The sequence below is a fragment of the Symphalangus syndactylus genome, chromosome 21 (genome assembly GCF_028878055.3).
Source record: "Symphalangus syndactylus isolate Jambi chromosome 21, NHGRI_mSymSyn1-v2.1_pri, whole genome shotgun sequence".
NCBI classification, from domain to species: Eukaryota; Metazoa; Chordata; class Mammalia; order Primates; family Hylobatidae; genus Symphalangus; species Symphalangus syndactylus.
This window is the reverse complement of record NC_072443.2, coordinates 48,164,399-48,181,166: the sequence shown is the minus strand read 5'-3', so window position 1 is coordinate 48,181,166 and position 16,768 is coordinate 48,164,399. Positions and strand designations below refer to the sequence as shown.

Below are 16,768 nucleotides of genomic sequence, written 5' to 3'. Positions count from 1 at the left end.
GGTGCACACCTGCAGTCCCAGCTACCCAGGAGGCTGAAGAGGGAGGATCCCCTGAGCCTAGGAGTTCCTGGCTGAAGTGAGCTGTGATATCACCATTCCAGCCTGGGCAATAGAGTGAGATCTTGTCTCAAACAAATGTATATACATATTGCTCTGACTGCTTCGTGGAGGATAAACTGGAGAAGGCAAGAGTAGAGAAGGGAAAACAGGAGGCAGAAATTCTGACAAGAGGTGATGGTGACCCAGGCAAGGCCAATGGCAGTGTCTATAGATAGACAGGCAGGGGGAAAGAATTGCTAGGACTTGGTAATTGGCTATGGGGGAGACGGAGAGGCAGGTGGTAAGCCTGGTCCCCAGGGGCATGTCTTGAATAACTGAGTGGAAGGTAGAACTAGTCACTGGTACGGGAGTGAATGAGTTATGAGGGGTAGCACAGACATAACATATTTTTTTCTTAAGATTTTTTTCCCTTTCCACGCTCATACTCTTGTTCTGAGAATGACTATGGAAAGGGATACTCAGGGGCATAAGTGACAGTGATTTGTGCCCCTGAACTGGAATGGGAAATAGTACTCAATAATGGTTGTCAATCAGATTCTGGGAAAGATGTGCCTTTAGTTTCAAAGAAGTAATTTATACACTAAGGCTTAAAAATAAATTATAAATTGTTAATCTAGCTGAATCCCAATAATAAAACAGTTAGGAATACCACATCCATTTTAAAAACATAACTTCAACCTAAGTGTCCATCAATGGATGACTGGATAAAGAAAATGTGGTATATATCAACAATGGAATACTATTCAGCCATAAAAAGAATGAAATAATGTCTTCTGCAGCAACATGGAAGGAACTGGAGGCCATGATCTTGAGTAAAACAAGTCAGGCACAGAAAGACAAATATCACATGTTCTCACTTATATGTGGAAGATAAATAATGCATATACATGGATGCAGAGTGTGGAGTGCTAGACAATGGACACTGGAAAGGGAGAGGGGGTGGGTGATGAGAAATTACTTAATGAGTACAATATATGTTATTTGGGTGATGGATATCCTAAAAGCTCTGACTTTACCACTACGCAATCTATGTATATAACAAAATTATACTTGGACTCCGTATATTTATACAAATAAAAATAAATAAATAAATAAATAAATAAATAAATAAATAAATAAAGGCATACCCTCAGACTTAAATGAAATTAACCCATGCATTCTCAAAAGGGCTTTTCACCGGGGTATACTTTTTGAGCAGCCCCTTACCTTGACATACAAAGTCCCCTATGCCTGGCTCTACCCCCTTTTAACCCCACCTCTAGTGAGTTCCTGCCTCACCCCCCAACACCCTAAAAGCTGCCTCTCATCTCCTAAGTTTTGCTCTGTTTTTCCCTTCATTTTCCATATCCTTTCCTCTTGTGTACCCACTTTCCAGGCTATCTCCTACTTATCCTTTAAGCTCTGCCTCAAAATCATTGGCTATGGAAAGCCTTAACTCCTTAATAACCCATCCAGGCTGGAGTGGGTGTTTCTCTTATTCTGTTGAAACTACAATTATTGCCCACAGGCCTGTCTCTCACACTAAACTCCAACCTCTTTGTACTCCCAGGACAGAGTGTGGTACTCAACACAGAGTGGTTGCTTAAGACATGTTTAATTGAACTGAACTCAAACTGACCCCTCTAATGCAGAACTTTGGAGTGAACATCTCCTGCTCTACACTCCCACTGTAACTCTATCTCAGTCTGCACTCAAAGTTCTCTCTTTGTGCATCTCCACCTTCTCCACTGCCCCACTTGGCAGGTAGTTAGTTCTTAGAGGGATGTAAAGAGCATGGGTTTTTCACCATTTGTATGCTACCCTTCCCTCTCCTCTACCACACAGCATCATTGCCTGCATCTTGCACTTGGAAGATACACAATGACTGTTTATAGCCACGAATTGCCACATGCATATGTGGCCGAGGTCCCTGCCCTGCTCATCTTGAGAGGAATTTTGCCACCCCATTCAGGAATGATAACAACGCAGGTGAGCCCAGGCTCCTTGCCACTATAGCAGGCAGTCAGTCTTGTAACAGCTTGTAAAGATCTTCTTCTTTTCTCTGTCTTGACTTTTCAACCAGAAAGTAGTCTTTTCCAAGAACAGTCTTTTCCAAAAGAGATGCTCACATCCTCAACTAGATTTGAAAGCTAACCTAACAGCCATTATGCATAATTCCCTAATCACCCCCTTTCTTCCTCATCTAATTGTGTTTATTCCAACCAGCATACAATCAAGATGCAATGCGTTTCAGCACAGAAGACAGTCTTTTCTAACTGCCAAGGAGAAGGGAAAATTTTCTTTTCTTTTTTCTTTTCCTTTTTTTTTGGAAATGAAGTCTCTCTCTGTTGCCCAAGCTGGAGTGCAGTAGTGTGATCTTGGCTCACTGCAGCCTCTGCCTCCCAGGTTCAAACGATTCTCCTGCCTCAGCCTCCTGAGTAGCTGGGATTATAGGTACACACCACCATGCCTGGGTAATTTTTTGTATTTTTAGTAGAGACGGGGTTTTGCCATGTTGGCTAGGCTGCTCTTGAACTCCTGACCTCAGGTGATCTACCCACCTTTGCCTCTCAAAGTGCTGAGATTACAGGTGTGAGCCACCATGCCTGGCTGGAAAATGTTCTTTTGAAGAGAACTATTAACAAATAATCTCTGTATAGTGGCCATGAATGCATCTGAACTCATGGGAAACCACTCTGGTCTTAAGGACTTTGTAAGTACCATTCCATGTGCCAGACCTCTTCTTCTTTTTTTGGAGACAGAGTCTCACTCTGTCACCCAGGCTGGAGTATAATGGCTCATTGCAACCTCCACCTACTGGATTCAAGTGATTCTCATGTGTTAGCCTCCTGAATAGCTAGGACCACAGGCACACACCACAATACCCAGCTAATTTTATTGTATTTTAGTAAAGACAGGGTTTTACCATGTTGCCCAGGCTGGTCTTGGGTTCCTGAGATCAGGCAATCCGCCCACCTCAGCCTCCCAAAGTGCTAGTATTACAGGCGTGAACCACAGTGCCCAGTCCCAGAACCTGTTCTTAAACACGTCCTCATTGCTCATTCATTCAGCTCTCCACTCACTCATCACCAGCTATCACCATATGACACATGGCATACTTGCTTGGTTTGGGTTCTGTTTTATTTCCACCCCCCTGACTGTAAGCTCTATGTAAACAGGGGGTTCATTTGATTTGCTGCTGTGTTCTTCTCAGAGTATTTGCTGAATAAATGGGTAAGTGAATAACAAATATAATTTGAAAACTTCCTGAGTGGGAAGAACAAAACCCATGAAAAGAAATGGAGACGTTTTGCAAACATGTGGAATCAGAATCTCACCTCTCTGATCCCTCACCTGGTTCTCTCTGATAAGTCATCTTATTTGAAATAGGTTATTCAGTTTGTGTCATAATTTGATCCACAGGGTAAAACAAGAAGATGCTTGATGTTTTAGGTAAACTAAAGAATTATCCTCTCTTAATTCCTACCTTTCAGCCCTCAGCCCCCTACATTTAGAAAGCCATTATTCTGATGTAAATTAAGGATCACTTATATGCCATCAGGCATCTACAAGACATTTTGTTCTGTTAAAGGTTCAAGTACACATAGTGTGAAGAGCACTCAGGAGAGTCTACTACATCATTATTTCTGTCTCCTCACACAGCACACTGAGCACTAGTTCTGAAGGGGAGCAGCTCCTAAGCAGCCTGTACCACCCAGCTCCCCATTGGCTGCAACTGGAGAGCACGCAGGCACCACTTGAAATGCCCAATTAGCAACTCATTTTCCATCCGCTCTTTGGAACAAGTATGATCAAAATAAATGTCTTGCTATGGCAGGAGAAGCCATCATTCTTCTGAGAGGGATCAGCAGAAACTCATTAGCAGGTGTACGGACTGTGCTTCCACTGAGAGCTGCAATCCTGTCTCCTGGCAGACCTGAAGTTGGGTGGAAGCCAGCTGAGGGTCCAGAGACCCGAAGTCTCAGCTGCCCCTAACCCTGGGCCTCTCCAGCCAAAGCCCACCTGCACCCGTCCCCTCCCAGCAGAGGAGAGGCTGGGTCCTCTCACCTCTCTGAGAGAACCTCCTCTGCCTGGTGCCTTGCTGTCTGTTTCTGGAGGCACTATACTTTTTAACACTAAGGCTTCAAACTCTTGCCAGCAGTTTTGAACTTCAGAATGCTTAAGAATCACCTGGGGTTCTTTTTAAATTATAGGCTCTATCTCATTCCCAAATTCTGAATCAAGAAATGTAGAACAGGGCCTGATAATCTGTTTTTAAAAAGTCCTCCACTATGCCCAGATGATTTTAATGCAGGGGTCCAAGGATCACACTTTGAAAAATATAGTTACATATTCACATGTGATGCCTCCCTCATTTTCTGTAACAAATGGAAAATAATTTTTAGTGATTTTTTTTCCCATAAAAGCTCTCAAACCTACACTTGCCCATTACCCTCATTCATGCTGTATGGCCACACACCATGCCTATGGTTTCCAGTCTCCCCCCACCCCAACTCAGCCCCCAACTGGCACTAGATTTCCTCAAACCTCTACTCTGATTACATGTCTCCTCTGCACAAAATCCTTCAACAGCGTCTCGTCAATAATCATGTGTGAGTTCTTTATCCTGTAGCCTAGTATTCAAGGCACCAGAATTAGCATGTTGAGATCAAGAACATGCTAAGGATAGGGATTGTCATAAAAAAGATACCTTAGATGGTGACTGTCTTATCACTTGTTAATATAACAATAAAAAAGGAATTGAGGACATTAAACATGTTAAAAAGTGCTGTGGATCAATAAAGCCCTGAGTTTCAGTATCTCCTGGCAAGAGACTTCTTACTGCCTCCCCAGGCCCCATTAGCCTCCTACTCCTGCCAGATGAAGTGCCCAGGTGCTCATTGTGGAAGGACCACTCTTCAGTCAGGACAGAGTTTGCATTCATAAAATCAAAATAAATACCGAAGTAAACACCAAGGGAGAAGCCTATGGTGGGGAAGGGAAGAGAGGCAAGAAGGAAAATAGGGCAGAGAACAGAGTGGCTGGGGTATAGTATGGGAAATGGGGAACCAGGAAGAAGAGGTACTAGGAGCCTATGAGGTTCCTGGCAGGAAGGGTGTGAGCATGCAAGAGGCAAGCCTCTAGCTCATTCCCCAGCCCTGCAGAGACTAGGGAACACATGGAGAGGACTAGAACCCATAGACTTCTGTACTAGCCTCCTACCACAGGGAAAGGGATGGAGTGCTTCCTCTAAGATCAGAGACACTAAAAAGGCAAATGGGAATGTTTTCCTCCCTCTCTTCATTTCAATCAGAAAGCAACCCCAACAAGCAGGAGCCTCCCTCTCGATCTGCACCAACTCAGCAGAGTCTCAGCCTTGTGCTCTTTCCGGGCACCCACTCTGCCCAAAGAATCACCTATTATCTACTTGAAAAATATCTGACTGATTATATTATCGCCATCAAAAAACTTATTTGAGAACCTTAAAACTGCTAATTATGACCAAGGGCAGATGGATATTATTCAAGATATATGCTGCAAAGAATAGCATCAGTAATGCTAAGTTAACATAATTATGACTGTGAAAAATAAATGAGAATGGGTAGTGTCTGTTTTGGGGAAATTTGTGTTAGTAATAAATAGCTATAGAGAAAGCATATGGAAAAGCGTTTTGGGGTATGAGAAGGACTATCATCTTGAATCTTACCGGACAGGTAGTTTGAGGATCAATCTCAGCTGTCAGCAGCTATATGATGTTAGGCAAGTCTCATCCTGTGGGACCAAGTAATTGATCAGGACACTTTGATCAGTGATACTCTAGCACTAAATTATAAACCTCTCAAGGGCATGATCTGTGTCTTTTATTCCCATCACCCATCATAGGGTATATGGCATAGTAGAGAGGCTAAGAGGATGGAGTTTGATATTAGGTGAACTTGGAATTCAATCCCTGATCTACCACTAGCTGCATGACCTTAGGCAAGTGTACTTAACCTTTCTAGGCCTTAATTTCCCCATCAGAAAGACAGGAACAAAACTATCATCTGCCTCACAGTGATGGAAGATTAAACAAAAGCCAAGTGAAGAGATTAGATATTCAATCATATTTACTCATAAAGGTGATGAATCCTGAGCTTTGAACAATATGACTTCCAAAGACACATTTAGTTTCAGTAACAAAATCTCAGGGTTGGACTCCAACCATCGCTCTGATATTTGAATCCCCTTCTCAATGTTCCCATCAAGTAACCTGTTGCACACATGGTTCCCCCATGAGTGCATTCCTTGATCTAATGAGGTGCAGAATATGCCCTGACCCTTTCCTTTTTAGATGTTTTAATCCTTCTTTCTTATAGGAAGAGTTAGTTTCTAGACCTGACATCATTCTGGTCAGTTTTTTTTTTTAATAACTACTCCTTCTGAGAGCAACCTGAAGTGCTCATCTTCTGTTATGCAAAACTGTTGGCTGGATTATACAATGACCAAACTGTTTTAGTATGATTAAGAGACTATGGTCAATCGAGCTAGTAAAAGATTGACTATTTGGGTTTTTAGAAAATTACAGTCCAAATGAGTGCAGGAAATCAACATGGCACATGGATACATATGTAACAAACCTGCACATTGTGCACATGTACCCTAAAACCCTAAAGTATAATAAAAAAAAGAAAAAAAAAAAAGAAAAAAAAAAAAGAAAATTACAGTCAAATCCCTTTGAGATAGTCTTTGACAAACTACCACTGACATAGTAAAAGCTGTAATTTTCCACCTGAGGCTTCAGAAAAACTGAGGGAAGCAGGTACAATCTATTTGTAGTACAGGAACTATGGACTTTAAATGAATGTTAATTTTTATTAATTCAGAATGGAAGTCACCAAGCCAGATATATTCTGACATCACTGCCCTTCCCTAGTTCACCTGATCATACTGCTTAAAAACAAGACATAGGAGCCTCAAATGTGTCACTGACCTACTCACACCAACAAGACCACTCCCTGCCCTTCCAGCCTCACCTTCCATTATCGCTGCCACGAGTAGGTGTCCAGTTAGACTTTCTCATCCTTGTGCCCTGCCTATAACTTAGTTCTCTGCTTTCTGGTCTTTCCCAAGAATATTACCCCCATCTCCCCTTCCTGTGCTCCAAGGACCAGTGCAAAGCACACCCCAACAAGAGGGAACTCTCTCTGCCCTGACTCTAATAAGCTCATTGTTGTTTGGTTGTTTTTGGCTCTGAACATAGATAGCTGTGTAACATTAATATATCCTTGGGTGTATGTGTCTACTCTCAAAGGCAGAGACCACAAACTTCTAGCACAAGGCTTTGCACACAGAAGGTGTGCCAAAACACTTTATAGACGTGTTTTTTCTTTTTTTCTTTTTTCTTTTTTGAGATGGAGTCTCGCTCTGTCATCCAGGCTGGAAATGCAGTAGCGCGATCTTGGCTCACTGCAACCTCTGCCTCCCAGGTTCAAGCAATTCTCCTGCCTCTGCCTCCTGAGTAGATGGGACTACAGGTGCATGCCACCACACCTGCATAATTTTTGTATTTTTAGTAGAGATGGGGTTTCACCATGTTGGCCAGGCTGCTCTTGAACTCATGACTTCAAGTGATCCTCCTGCCTCAGCCTCTCAAAGTGCTGGGATTACAGGCATGAGCCACCGTGCTCAGCCTCTGTCAACTGATATATTTTTTATTTGTTACAGAAAACTAAATTACTTTATAATTAAAAAATAGAAGTTGGGGGTGGGAGGGTTAAAGTCACACTAAAAGACAAAAACATGGAATTATTTGATTTAAACAATCAGTGGAGACTATTCCTGTGTTTGTGTTTTATTCGCAGATCCTACCTACTGTTCTATCAAAGAGTGTGGTCTGTCTAGGATTTGCTATCAGATAGACTCATTCTTGCAAAAAATGGAGAGTGAGGAAGAAGGGGAGGCGAAACAAGGTGGCCTGCCTGCAGGGGATGCTCTGAAAACAGTTGGTCTAGCTAAGAAAAGATAGAATGAAATTTGCATCTCCCAGAAAGAGCAAGAATCTAGTGACTCCTTGTTCTTCCCACCACAATTCAGCTGTATCTGGGCCTGAAAGTAGCCCTTTTACATACATGGAAGATAGAAGAGTTAGGGGAGAATAAAAAACAAAAGGTGCATTGGGTTTCCTTGCATCCAATACAGGAGCACCCAGATTCATAAAGCAAATTCGCAGAGACCTACAAAGAGAGTTAGACTCCCACACAATAACAGTGGGAGACTTTAACACCCCACTATAAATATTAGACAGATCAACAAGACAGAAAATGAACAAGGATATCTAGCTCTGGACCAAGTGGACGTAACAGACATCTACAGATCTCTCCAACCCAAATCAACAGAATATACATTCTTCTCAGGACCACATCACACTTATTCTAAAATTGACCACATAATTGGAGGTAAAACACTCCTTAGCAAATGCAAAAGAATGGAAATAGTAACAAGCAGTCTCTCAGACAACAGTCCAATCAAATTAGAACTCAGGATTAAGAAGCTCACTCAAAACCACACAACTACATGGGAACTGAGCAACCTGCTCCTGAATGACTACTGGGTAAATAACGAAATTAAGGCAGAAATAAAGAAGTTCTTTGAAACCAATGAGAACAAAGACACAACGTACCAGAATCTCTGGGACACAGCTAAAGCAGTGTTCAGAGGGAAATTTATAGCACTAAATGCCCACAGGAGAAAGCGGGAAAGATCCGAAATTGACACTGTAACATCACAATTAAAAGAACTAGAGAAGCAAGAGCAAACAAATTCAAAAGCTAGCAGAAGACAAGAAATAACTAAGATCAGAGAAGAGCTGAAGGAGATCGAGACACGAAAAACCCTTCAAAAAATCAATGAATCCAGGAGCTGATTTTTTAAAAGATTAACAAAATAGATAGATCACTAGCCAGACTAATAAAGAAAAAAAGAGAGAAGAATCAAATAGACACAATAAAAAATGATAAAGGGGATACCACCACTGATCCCACAGAAATATAAACAATTATCAGAGAATACTGTAAACACCTCTACACAAATAAACTAGAAAATCTAGAAGAAATGGATAAATTCCTGGACACATACACCCTCCCAAGACTAAAGAAGTTGAATCCCTGAATAGACCAATAACAAGTTCTCAAACTGAGGCAGTAATTAATAGTCTACCAACCAAAAAACATCCAGGACCAGACAGATTCACAGCTGAATTCTACCAGAGATACAAAGAGGAGCTGGTATCATTCCTTCTGAAACTATTCCAAACAACAGAAAAATAGGGACTCCTCCCTAACTCATTTTATGAGGCCAGCATCATCCTGATACCAAAACCTATTGGAGACACAACAAAAAAAGAAAATTTCAGGCCAATATCCCTGATGAACATCGATGCAAAAATCCTCAATAAAATACTGGCCAAACGAATCCAGCAGCACATCAAAAAGCTTATCCACCATGGTCAAGTCGGCTTCATCCCTGGGATGCAAGGCTGGTTCAACATATGCAAATCAATAAACATAATCCATCAAATAAACAGAATCAATGACAAAAACCACATGATTATCTCAATAGAGGCAGAAAAGGCCTTTGATAAAATTCAACACCCCTTCATGCTAAAAACTCTCAATAAACTAGGTATCTCAAAATAATAAAAGCTATTTATGACAAACCCACAGCCAATATCCTACTGAATGGGCAAAAGCTAGAAGCATTCCCTTTGAAAATTGGCACAAGACAAAGATGCCCTCTCTCACCACTCCTATTCAACATAGTATTGGAAGTTCTGGCCAGGGCAATCAGGCAAGAGAAAGAAATAAAGCATATTCAAATAGGAACAGAGGAAGTCAAATTGTCTGTTTGCAGATGACATGATTGTATATTTAGAAAACCCCATCGTCTCGGCCCAAAATCTTAAGCTGATAAGCAACTTCAGCAAAGTCTCAAGATACAAAATCAATGCAATTGATTTCTTGCACAATTCAGGAATGTGCAAAAATCACAAGCATTCCTATAAACCAATAATAGAGAGCCAAATCATGAGTGAATTCCCACTCACAATTGCTACAAAGAGAATAAAATGCCTACGTATACAACTACAAGGGATGTGAAGGACCTCTTCAAGGAGAATTACAAACCACTGCTGAAGGAAATAAGAGGACACAAATAAATGGAAAAAGATTTCATGCTCATGGATTTACAAACAAGAAAGTGATGAACTGACAGGGTCTTAATTTCAGAAAGGCTCTCATTTTTAAACGCATGATGCAGAACAACCACAGGTGTGGTTTTATACTTTTTCTTAGCTTTAGTTTAGAGTGGCCACAGAAAACTCAGATTACAGCAGTTCCCTGATAGTTGGAGTCTGGAATGCCACCTTCCCCTTGGGGAGGCCTTTCACACACCCTCCTTGTAGCCCCTCTACAGCTCTCCAGGACAACAGCTGTAAAATCAGCATGAGGGTAAAGAGGACACCATGGATATTGCACAATTCATGGCCCAGATCATCTCTGAGAGTAATGGAGAGTTCACTGAAACAGCAATGCCTCTCCTTTGTGCCTTCAGAGGCTGGTACCTCACTCTGTCTCAATCATAGACTGCCTCCTGTGCTCTCCTGTACTCAGGAGTGATATATTTATCAGGATAGCTCCAGATGGCAGGAGTAGGCAACTGATTCACTTACTTCTCCATTCCCAGCAGGCCCCACAGGGGCATCAGAACTGCAGCCAGCACATCAGTAGTGCCCATTTCTCCTGGGACTGAGGTGTTGACTCTGATAACTCAATTGATGCTCCAGTCAGAAGAGGACTCTGCAAGGGGAGTTATGGCAGCCCAAGAAGTGGGGACATGCTCGAAGGCCCATCTGTTCCTGGGACTGATTGCACAGTGACTATCCCGCTATTCAGACAGTGTCACAGTCAGTGATAAGAATGCTCAACTCTCCCTCCACTCTGCCTGACTACTTCAGGCACCCAGCACCAGAGGCCCCTCTAATGACACCTGTGAAGGGAACAAATATCCCAAAGACATGTACAGTTGGCTCTCAATTTTCCATGTGTATTTCACTACACTGGAAATATACAATGGATTACATTGTATTATATAATACAGTAGATAAATTAGATTATACTTGGATTATACCTGATTGATACCACAAAAGAATGAAAGGAGACTGAATTGTTATTTTATGTGTATAATCCTGGAGTTACATGGTAGCCACAGAAAAGTCAAACAGGTGTTTGAACACAAGTCCGTCCACCCCAGCAGCTCCTCTGCAGCTCTGCAGAGCCCATCCCAGGACAACTAAGCCCATCTTTAGTTCTCCTATGGTGACCTAAGAGGGAGATAACAGTGAGCCTGGATCTCAGTCCCCATCTCCCAGCCAGCTCCCCCGGCGCTAGTATATTAGTCCTCCAGCAAAGATCCCAGGGTCCCCTGGAAGACAGAAACAGAGAAAGTACAAGGAGAAAAGAATGGGCTATTTCATCTGAAAGGGCTTTTGTAGCAAGACTGTCCTTTTGTGGTCAGAAACATAACCATTTCTTTATTATTAGTGGTAAAGGAAAAAGCCACAACTGATGTCATAACACACACACACACAAAAACTACATAAAGTCAGGAATAACCTGTAATCATGAAACATACACTGAACAACAGCCCAGGTTTTAAATCTGATTTTCCTGGTCCAACCTTGTCAAGGAATCCTCTGAAGGTCCCTGTACCCCACTTCACCTTCACTCTGGCAGGCCACCTGATTCCCAGACGGACCATATGTGGGGTCCAAGCCTAACAGGGCTTGGATAACCTCCCACCCCCAAGCTGTCTAGCAATCATTGCCTGAGTGTGGGTCAAGCTCACCAAAAGAAAAATGTGCCATATTGGCTCTAATCCTAACCCATACTGACACTTTCGGAGGCCGAGGCGGGCGGGTCACCTGAAGTCAGGAGTTCAAGACCAGCCTGGCCAACATGGTGAAACCCCGTCTCCACCAAAAATACAAAAATTAGCTGGGTGTGATGGCACACACTGTTAATCCCAGCTACTTGGGAGGCTGAGGCACAAGAATCGCTTGAACCCAGAAAGCAGAGGTTGCAGTGAGCCAAGATCACACCACTGTACTCCAGGCTGGACAGCAGAGCGAGACTCTGTCTCCAAAAAACAAAACAAAACAAAAGAAAAATGTGCCATATGACTATGAGGAATTGCAGTTCCTGAGACTGAGTCTCCCTTTCCAATACCACATGGCAAGAAGGCCAGTCTATAAAGTCACTTAGGCAAGAAACATGCAATGCACAGGTCCAGTTTTTGTTTTGTGTTTTGGTAGGGTTCTGTGGAGCAGTTCAGAGCTGAATTTCATTTTTCCTTCTATAAATCTGGGCTCTCCTAAGCCTGATCACCTAGGTCAGGGACTTGAGCTCAGTCAGCCTCCTAGAATGACTAATGGATACCAGGGCTCAGAGCCTGTTACCTGCTGTACATCCTGCTGGAAGACGCAGAGCTGCAGCCGCTGGTGGAGCCGCACCTTGCGGTGCTGCCAGATGCTCTCCAGCCGTCGCTGGTGATGTAACACCTCATGCACCACGTCCAGCACCTGGTGCACTGCCTTGGAGTAGTTGGCTGTGGCCGTGAGGGATTCGGAGTTCCCAGGGCTCAGGGGCCGCTGCAGCACATCTAGTAGTGCTTTGCCATCCTGGCTGACCTGCAGGAAAGAGAGAAGTTTAAGTTAAGGGAAAAAGGTAATAGGCAGGGCACATAGAGAAGCAGGAAGTGTCTACCTGAGGGTCCCTGACTAGGCCTTCTGAGAATCTCAGGCATTCCACATCCAGACACCTAGCCAGCCAGACCTGCCGTGGGGCCCCTCCTCCAGCCTGGTGGAGGGCAGAGCAGCTGGAATCCCCCGATGGGGGAGTTGCTGGAGTGCTGGCCAGTTGTCTGTGAGACTCTCTCCCCTCCTGAATTTCAGCTCTGTGAGAGCAGAGACATTACCTACTTGCTGCTCTCCCCCTAATGCCCAAAACAGTGCCTGGCACACAGTAGGCACTTGGTAAATTTTTGCTTGTTTGTTTTTGAGACAAAGTCTTGCTCTTGTCCCCAGGCTGGAGTGCAATCAATGGTGCGATCTCCGCTCACTGCAACCTCTGCTTCCTGGGTTCAAGCGATCCTCCTGCCTCAGCCTCCTGAGTAGCTGGGATTACAGGTGCCTGCCACCACACCTGGCTAATTTCTGTATTTTTAGTAGAGACGGGGTTTCACCATGTTGGCCAGGCTGGTCTCGAACTCCTAACCTCAGATGATCCGCCTGCCTCAGCCTCCCAAAGTGCTTGGATTACAGGCGTGAGCCACCGTGCCCTGGCTTGGTAAATATTTTAACTGACTCACACCAGGTCAGACAGCATAACTTCATTTCAGAAATGAAGTCAATGTAAGTTCCCACCATAATCCTCTCCTCCTCTTTCTTTCCCAAATTCCTCTATCTGGCTCTAAAATTCTAGATGTGTGACAAGAGGCAAATTATTTAACCTCCTTGGTCCTCAGTTTCCTTGTCTGTAAAGGAGGGATAATTATGTACATATTTCATAAAGTCATGGTGAGGATTAAATAAGTTAACACACATACAGTATTTAGAATAGAGCCTGACAAGTGATACTGGCTACTAATTTTATCTTCATCATCATCACCATTGATATGGTTTGTCTGTGTCCCCATTTAAATCTCATCTTGAACTGTAGTTCCCATAATCACCACGTGTTGTGGGAGGGACCTGGTGGGAGGTAAATGAATCATGCAGGTGGGTTTTTCCTGTGCCGTTCTCATGTTAGTGAATAAATCTCATGAGATCTGATGGTTTTATAAAAGGGCAGTTCCCCTGCACTCACTCTCTTGACTGCCACCATGTAAGACATGCCTTTGCTCCTCCTTCCCTTTCTGCCATGATTGTGGGGCCTCCATGGCCATGTGAAACTGTGAGTGCATCAAACCTCTTTTTTTTTCTTTTTTTATAAATTACCCAGTCTCAGGTATGTCTTTATTAGCGGCATGAGAACAGACTAACACAACCATCATCATCATCATCTCTCTCCCATCCTCTTTATTTCCTTGTCATTTTCTTTCTTTTGACTTTATCCTTTTAAAATACTTTGCTCTCGCTCTATACGAGCCCCTTCTTTCTCCTGAAAAGCAGTGCAATCCTCATTTTTCTAGAACATGCAGAGAAAGGCTGGGACACTTAGACAGTGGACACACCATCCACATTCCTGGGTTCCCCAACACTTGCCCACAGTCTGAGAAAAGTGGGATGACACTCTCTGCCATTCTTCTCATTGGAGTTCTGGCACAATCACAGGCATCAATAATTCTGGAAAATGACATCATACCATCAACACCTGTGGCCCTCCTGTGCTTGACAAAGTACCCAACAGAACAGGCAGCTTTCCAATTTAAAACAGGGATGACTGGGAATTGGTAGAAATTTTGAGTCCCCAAATTTGGTTACCAACTAAATCAAAGTTGCCTTGGAGTCTTCCCCAAAAGAAGGATTTTGGAGATGAAAATGGTCTTTTATCTCAACAGCAAGGTAGGGAATGAGGTGTGCTTCCATCTCCACACCTCTGATGATGAAGCTGTTTGCTGGGTTTGCATCCTCCCCTCACCCCTCCTTTGGTCCCTCATAATAGCTTGGATGGGTGTCCAGGAATACAGAAGCAGCTGTTACTCCTGCCCATGGGGCCACAGAAACGCTTTCAGGGCAGAGTGGTTAGGAGGGATGCTGGGGTAGAGTGCAGCAGAGGCCAGGAGAGGAAATCACCACCACCCACCCAATCCTGCCATCCCCATCTCCTATAATTGACTGCCAGGGGAGTGGGGTGGGGGAAGTAGCTTATAAATAATGCAGAGGTGATGCCCACCAGAGACATGAGTAAGACAAATATCCTATAGTGAAACCCAAGAAAGCTCTCTTCCTGGAATTCTGAGCAAATGCTGTCTTTTGGCACCATGCTACGTTCAGGGTAGGGCAGTTAGAGATGGAGGCCCAAGTCCTAGAAATCCACCCTGCATGAGCTCTAATCCTCTGCCTCAGTCTCTACATCTGTAGGAAGCATGGACAGCTCACTGGCCTCCGAAGTGGGCTTGGAGGGAAGGTTTAATCCTCACAATGCTAGGGCCTGATAATTAATTGAGGGAAGTATTGTGTCTATATGTATAATTACACCCACACCTCACATATGTGGAAGTATAATATTAATCTCATTTGTACTCTCTATATTTGTATTTTGCAAGGAGTAAATTTAAAGATTCTTCACCCATGGGCAGAGGCACAGTTCTGTTATAAGACAGAAAGCTTTGAGCCATACGGATCAGAGCTGATGAGATCAGATTTGGCTTGTAAGTCCTTCGTTATGCCTTCTACAATGACAGAATACATTACCATTTTTTAATATTCATTACTGTCAGACACTGGGACAAGTGCATTACATACATTACCTTCATTTTATTTTTTAAAATTTTTTGTTGGGTACAATGATTGATTTATTTATTTAAATAGTTTGGGGGAACAGGTGGTGTTTGGTTAGTTCCCACTTAAAAGTGAGAATATGCCATACTCGGTTTTCCATTCCTGAGTTACTTTACTTAGAATAATGGTCTCCAACTCCATCCAGATTGCTGTGAATGCCATTATTTTGTTCCTTTTTATGGCTGAGTAGTATTCCATGGTGTATTTATATTACATTTTCTTTTTTTTTTTTTTTTTTTTTTTTTTGAGACAGAGTCTCGCTCTGTCGCCCAGGCTGGAGTGCAGTGGTGCAATCTCGGCTCACTGCAAGCTCCGCCTCCCAGGTTCACACCATTCTCCTGCCTCAGCCTCTCCGAGTAGCTGGGACTACAGGCGTCCGCCACCACGCCCGGCTAATTTTTTATATTTTTAGTAGAGACGGGGTTTCACCATGGTCTCGATCTCCTGACCTCGTGATTCGCCCGCCTCGGCCTCCCAAAGTGCTGGGATTACAAGCGTGAGCCACCGCGCCCGGCCTTATATTACATTTTCTTTATCCCTTCATTGGTTGATAGACATTTAGGCTGGTTCCATATTTTTGCAATTGTGAATTGTCATGCATTACCTTTACAACCTCAACACTGTCCTATGAGGCAAGTGTTACCACTTTGATTTCACAGATGAAACAAGGCTCAAAGTGGTTAAGTAACTTGCTGAGGTCACACAGCTAGTAAATAGGAGAGCCAGGATTCAAACTCAGTTTGACTGTGGCAAAAACCCTTACTCTTACCCAGAAGCCATTAGTTCTTAGACTTCAATGTGCATCAAACTCACCTAGGGTAATAGTTATTAAAATGTAGTTTCCAGGTCTCACTTCTTGACATTCTGATTCAGTCTGGGGTGGGACCCAGGAATCTGTATCAGGTGAGTCTGATGCAGGTGGTCCAGGAACCCATTTTAATACTCCTCTAACTAATCCTGCCCAGAGGAAACACATGGGTTGGATGTGAATTCACTTCTTCTCCTCATCCAGCTTCCTTAATCAGCCTGTCTCCATCCCTCAGTCCCCTTCCTCAGAATTCATGCCAGTTAGCAAACATACTAACTTGTGTGTATCTACACAGATATACCTGTGTAGCTGTTTCCTTTTACTTTGAGAGGACTGTCAAGAGGTTTTTTCTCTTTCTTAACTTTACAGTAACCCCCTGCCTTTGA

At 43.2% G+C, this 16,768-nt stretch overlaps 1 protein-coding gene across 26 annotated transcripts in view; it reads right to left on the bottom strand.

Moving 5' to 3' along the window:
* The window catches only part of KALRN (kalirin RhoGEF kinase), a 694,106-nt gene that overhangs the window by 383,744 nt on the left and 293,594 nt on the right, over window positions 1-16,768 (bottom strand). For all 26 annotated transcript variants that reach the window (XM_055259658.2, XM_055259655.2, XM_055259656.2 and 23 more), the window contains exon 9: window positions 12,530-12,760. In XM_055259658.2, coding sequence (XP_055115633.1) covers window positions 12,530-12,760 — 231 coding nt within the window. The remainder of the gene's footprint in view (window positions 1-12,529; window positions 12,761-16,768) is intronic.